The 6,408-nt window shown below is 53.9% G+C and overlaps 1 protein-coding gene across 1 annotated transcript; it reads right to left on the reverse strand.

Moving 5' to 3' along the window:
• Positions 1-3,219: 3,219 nt before the first annotated feature.
• Positions 3,220-5,883, reverse strand: CHST2 (carbohydrate sulfotransferase 2). The gene has a single exon (XM_062178717.1). It carries the CDS (start codon positions 5,881-5,883, stop codon positions 4,285-4,287), a length of 1,599 nt encoding a protein of 532 aa, XP_062034701.1. The 3' UTR covers positions 3,220-4,284.
• Between the last annotated feature and the right edge of the window lie 525 nt (positions 5,884-6,408).

Consider the following 6,408-nt stretch of genomic DNA (forward strand, 5'->3'; position numbering starts at 1 on the left):
GGCAAAAGTAGCAGCCGAATGCCCAGAAGAGACAGACACCATGTGAACAAATGCTTTTCTAATTCGTGACCAATTTGAAAGGGCCATGCTCAAGGTGAATAGCAACGAGTGTGTAAACCAGGCCCAGCTCCCATCACACACCTTGTGCCAGTCCTTGAATTGCAATTGTCACTTGCCACCTATCAACACTGGCCCCTGACACAGAACTGTCACAGGTTCTGATATAATAATTGCCCATCACCCTCCAGCAGCCTGCGATCTAAAGTTCAAGTGTGCTTATCAGATATCCATTCGTTCTGTTAAAACATTCCTTCCCAGACCTCTCCAAGGCAATGCTAAGGCTCTATTGTTTGTGACACATGTGTGTTGTATGTCGAGAAGGAAGAAAGTGGGCAGCAGGTGGCCAAGTGACACTCGTTCTTATTTACCATGACAACAGAGGACACAGGCCCTTCTGTTCCCCCCTTGCTTCTGCTGCAGTCAGTCATCCCCAGAGACTGGTTTCAAACATGATCTTTATTTCCTTGCTCAGGATTCAGGGCATATTAATTGAATAGCCTCACTCAATTCACATTAATTTCAAACCAACCACAAAATCCAGCCACAAGTGCAATGTGTGCCACAGAAATCTCGGATAAAATTGGCCGAAACCCAGCTGGGGATGCACAGGAACAGGTGGCCACTCAGCATCCACACTAAGAAAGTAAGTATTCCTCTGCCTGGGTGCTGTTTCCATCCCAGCACTGCAGTCTGCCCATTCACGGCAGAACAATGCATTCATGCCCTCGGCCAGATGAGCAGCTTCATAGCCCTCCCTTCAGCACCCTGGCAACATCTGTCCTACAGCTACGATCTGGCCCCTGCCCCTAAGCTGTTAATGCAATTGGGAAAGCACACGCTACACACTGAATTACTCACGGTGAAACTTCTGCTTTGCCAGATTCAGAGAGTTTGCAAGTTTGGTTCTAACTCCTCAGTGGGAAGTACTGGTGGACCCACAATCACGCTGGAAATCTCCAAGACATGCCTATTGCTCAACCCCCATCCCAAGAGAGCCTATAGCCATGCGCTGCCTGCAGCAAACTTTGTTGAATAGCCTGGCACTTTCTCCAAACGGGTAACATGTTCTGCCTCTTTCCCTTCAGAGCATTTGCAAAATTTGATAGCTACATATTTCATTCACCGGCTTAATCAATATTTATCAAGCACACCCTTTGTGGTAGATGCTGAAGGGTACAAATTTGCTCCAATCCCTGCCCACAAGGGTCAAACTGAATGAAGCTTTTGAGTGGCTCAAAGCTCCCTGAAACTCAAGCACCCAGCCTGTGCCTCTGCCTTGTTCAGAACTCGGATTTGTTGACCAAATGCACTGGGAAGACTTCATTTTCTAATAGAGCTTCTAATTAACAATGACATTCCAATGTCAAAGGGGTAAGTCAGCCATGCTAAGTAGAACTTGAAAATAAAAATCACTTAGATAACCTGCTTTGAAGACTCCTTCCTCCTGCTCCTGCCACGTTGCCAGATTGGGAAATGCGAAAAGCTCTCTTTCATATTCCCTGCCTCGCCAGCGGTCACAGGCTCGGTTTCAATTTGTCGTGGTTCGGGTCTGCTTGCACCCGGGGCCATCAGAAGCTTGTGAACGCCAAAGACATGGCTCTCCTCCTCCAAGCTGTGGAAGCTGAATGTCACTGGTATGACCGACCATCTCAGCCTGCAGTGAGAACAACACCTGTCTCACTTTCCTAGAATGCAGCAAGGTACAAATCTCTAGGAGCTACAGTTCACCTTGGCAAATTACAGAGCCCAGGAGTGGCAGAGTGGAGAGAAAGCAGCTGCTACAAAACAAGGGAATTGTGGGCAGGAAGAAACCCACCCAAACAGAGCAGGGGGGAGATCTGCTGGTGGTTAGCTCCCCCTTCCAGCTGAGCAGAGGCCTCAGAAGCTCTGCTGACTGCGACAGCTCTCTCACAGCTCGTAACATTTTAAATACACGATCCCAAAACACTGTAATTCTACTTTAATGCAATCCAAGTCCTTAGATCTTCAGGGAGAAGAATGAATTGGACTGCTTACAAATGCTTCACTCAAGAAGTAGCCATGAATTCCACTGTGGTTGATAAGAGCTGATTCTAATGCCACATGAAATTTGTTTTTAAATGGTTATTTTATTCAGAGTGGCTGCTTTTTCATAATGCTATCTTAATTTCCTGTTAAACCTTTTTCATCTATAGTCATCCAACATTAATATTTATTTTCTTCATTTAATTTTAAAGCATTCTGAAATTGAAGCCATCACAAATATTCTCCTAGGACTGAAGATAAATCAGCATAGGTGCTACCACAAAAACATCAAGGAAAATATGATCAATGCATTATAGCGATAGTTTGGCTTCATAAACACAATATTAGAAACACCTACAGTAAGTTAAGAAACAACCATTCCTCGGTATACTTTTTAAATCTCTGTTTCTTGAACTTGGAATTCTTACCATTGCAGTTACATTTCACATTGTAATGAAAATTATCCTTAGGCATCCTCTGCGTTGAAATATTTTCCCATGCATATATTATGTTTCATCACCTTTTCCCGAAACTAAGATCCTCAGCATTTAACCTATCTTTCTTGGCTTTCAGCAATATTGCAATAAATGATGATACTGATTTTGTACCACATCCAATATAGTATACAACTATACTGTCCCCTGTCACTACCTAGGCTTCCTAAGTTGCCACAGCATGACATTGTGCACAATGCTTCAGCACAAGACAAGTTTAGCACGCCACAACACCATAACCACCACAGGAAAATTCAATAGTTCTCTCCACTGGAAAATACCAGGTCTCAAAATCCAACCCACTTAATTCATTTTTATTTCCTCTCCCTATAATTCATGTTTCTATCTAAGAGAAACACTTGACTGAAGACTTATATTGTCTGCAGCATACTATGATGATGATGATGTAAATTTGCTTTCAGAAAACATGACAGACAAAGCAACATCTCCCACAGGCATCCCAAGTAAACCATTTTAAATGCATACACTCTTTTGCACTAACTTTGAGGGAAAGTGAAGGAAACAGAGGCAGAGCCTGGGAGTGCCCTGTGGTTCTCAGACCAAACTTGCTGCTCTCCCACACCTCAGAGGCAGAATCAGAGGCAGAAAACAGCCCCCCTACACGCTTCTGTCACTGTGCTCACCAAAGAAGTTGCTATCATGCTCAACAGTACGTCCACACTCAGTTTTGAGGTTTGCGCTCTCCTCATTGGAACTTTCCTACATTACATACTTCTGTTAAAAAGAAACCCTCTTCCCCGTCAACCTAAGGACCAAAACATCAGTCTCTGCTTCACGGTTCCCTGTCTCAACGCAAAGGTAATCAAAACCGAATGCGTTCAAATCCTCAAGCGGCTGCTTCTTCCTGTCTGTACTCAAGAGCTGAATAGGAAAGTAATGTGGGCTTGTTCTTGCACTGCCCTGCTGGGCTTTTGCCTTTAGAATCTGCAGATTTGTTCCCATTCCTGGGCACCTGACAGCCTGTGATTTACACGTGAGAAAACAACACCCAGGTTATCATCAAGGAGTCGGAAACTGTTCCCAACCTAGTTTAGCTGTTCCCCAGGAAACAGACTGGAAGAAAGAGGGTGGGGAAGGGGAAGCCGGCTCTCCCCGAAGCTACATGGGACCAGTGATGCAGGCAGATCCAAAGGAATGGAGGCAAATATTAAAAAACAATATTATTTATTAGCTCCTTTATTAATACTCACAGGTAACCTCTGGGCTCTACACAAAAGTCTACTGCAGAAGAACGCCTCCTTGGTTTGTCATGCCCAACGGAGCTTTCGATCCTGGACCGCTTCCTCTTTCTCTACCCCGTCCCACCCCCACAGCCCCATGACTCTCACACATTCACAGAGACCACGAAAACTGTGTCAACAAGGTTTGGGTTACTGGACTTTGAGGTCTTCAACATTCCACTTGAAAACGGACAGCAGGTGGGGAAGAGGGCATGAGATGGGACAAAAAGGGAGGGACTGAGAGGGGAGGGGCAGCTGGTCAGAACTTCCAAGTCTCATCTTTTTTGCGTGTGTGTGTGTGTGTGCGCCGCAGCTATTCCTTGAACTGACTCAAAACAGGGACAGCAAGGGCCCGCGCGGTTATTTATATTATATATCTATGATAGAATACGCGGGCGTCCTCAGTTTGGGTCAGGGCTGTGTTTTAAATGTCAACACCACACCACGATCCTCCAAGCAGGCGTCTGCTCTCCCGGGAACCGCTCTCAGAGCCGCGGCTTCCGAAGCAGGGTCTTGCTGAGGTCCTTGACCTCCTCGGGGCTGTTGACCCGCTCATAGCCCAGCACGGCCATGGGCTGGTAGCAAAACTCCTCCACCTGTTTGATCTGCTGGAAGGTGAGGGCGGTCCGCCAGGCGTTGGCGGCCTGCGTGGCGTTGCGGGCAGACACCACGAAAGGCTTGGACGAGGAGCCAGAGCCACTGGTCATGTTCAGGGCGAACTGCTCCATCTCGGGGCTCACCAGCAGCCCCACAAAGTCGTACACTCTCCGCAGGGTCTTGACCGGGTCCCCCACTAGGTCCTCGTACCGCACCACCAGGTAGTGGCCCTGCAGCCAGTCGGGGGGCTGCAGGGCGGTCTGCAGCGTCTTGGCCATGCTATTGCAGATGACTTCCATGGCGCCCAGCGCGTGGTAGTCGGCCGGGCCGCCCATGCCCTCCTTCTTGGCGCCCAGCTTATGGCCCGCAGCCTCCAGGAAGGGCACGCGGTGGGCTCGCGGGTCCCGGCTGCGCACCACCTGCAGGCTCTCACGGATGAGGCCGTGGCGTGAGCGGATGCGTGAGCTGGCCACTGCCCGGGGGTCACGCACCAGGTGGATGACCTTGAGGTCCAGGGCAGGGTCTCGCAACAGCGGTGCCAACACGGCCACGTCGAAGACGCGCACGCCCTTGATGACCAGCGTGCGGTACTTGCGGCACTCCTCCTCGAAGCGCGCCAGGCGCTGCGGCGGACACTTCTTGCACACGCGGTCGTCCACTAGCCCCACGATCTCCTTGCGGTAGGCGGGGCAGAGGGGCGACGAGCACACCACCTTGTTGGTGGCGGCACCGAAGATGCCCAGCGTGGTGAGGTTGCGCCCCCCGCTGCCCGCGGGGCTATACAGCTGGAAGACCGAGAGGTCGCAGCGGTAGAGAGCGCTCAACATGTCCCGCGCTGCCCCCTGCAGGGAAACGGCGTCCCCCGGGTACAGTTTTTGCCACACGTGCCACACGGGTTCGTAGAGGAAGAACACCTCGGGGTTCTGGTTGAAGAGCTCGCCGAAGAAAGATGAGCCCGAACGCCACGTGGTAAACACGTACACCAGCTGCCGCTTGGTCCCTCCGCCCCCGGCACCCCGAGTGCCATTGCCTGGAGGGGACACAGCCCCTGCCACCCCTGCCCCCGCGGCGGGAGCAGCCCCAACGACGGCGGCGGCGGCGGGAGAGCGGTGCGGGGTGCGGGGGTCCAAGCGGGTGTGAGCGCGGGGTGGCGCGGCGGGAGGCGGCCCCGGGCGCCCCCAGCCGGCCCCGGAGGCCCCAGCCGCGGCCCCCAGCGGCCGGTCCGGGTTGCACTGCTGCAGCGGCTCCTTGTGCCACTTGTAGTCCAGGAGGTTGAGCATGGTGAGCACCAGCAGCAGCGCATAGCCCGCACACAGCACCAGCGCCTTCCTGCGGAACACCTTCATTCCGAGCGGGGACGCGGGCCAGCGGCGTCCCGGGCGCCGGGGCCACGGCGGGAGCAGGGCGCGCGGCGCGGCGGCGGGCGCAGCCGGGAGCAGCCGGGGGAGCGCGCCCGGAGGCAGAGCTCGCGGCGGGCTACGGCTCATCACAGGCACAGCCCGGGCCGGCGGCGCGGCGGAGGCGGCCCTACAGCCCGGGAGGACGACGCAGCGGGCCGGCTGCGGGCGCCGGGACAGGGGCCGCGGCTCCGAGGCGGGTGCGGCGGCAGCGGCGGCTGGTCCCCGGCGCCCGAGGCTGGCTCTCCCATGGCAGCGGCTCCGGGAAGGACCTGCGAGGGGAAGCGGAGTGAGTGGGTGCGTCCCAACCTCCCTCCCACCGCCTCCTCCTCCTGAGTAACGCCCTCCTCGGGTGGGCCCGGCTCCCCGCTCACCTGAAGCCGCGGGCGCGCCCCGGAGCGGCCCCGGATCGGGAACGGGCTGTCACTCGTTCCGCGGGGTCTCTGGCGCTCTCTTCGGCAAGGGGGTCTCTGAGCCTTCGAGGGGGCCGCGGGGCTCGGAAGCCCTAGCCCTGGACAGAGTTTCCGGGCAGCGGGCGCCCTGCGGCTCGGGAAGGGAAACTTTCACCGGGCCCAGAACCCCGCTTCTCGCTCCGCCGAGCCCGGCGCGTCCCGG

This window comes from Lepus europaeus, chromosome 2 (genome assembly GCF_033115175.1).
Source record: "Lepus europaeus isolate LE1 chromosome 2, mLepTim1.pri, whole genome shotgun sequence".
Classification (NCBI taxonomy): Eukaryota; Metazoa; Chordata; class Mammalia; order Lagomorpha; family Leporidae; genus Lepus; species Lepus europaeus.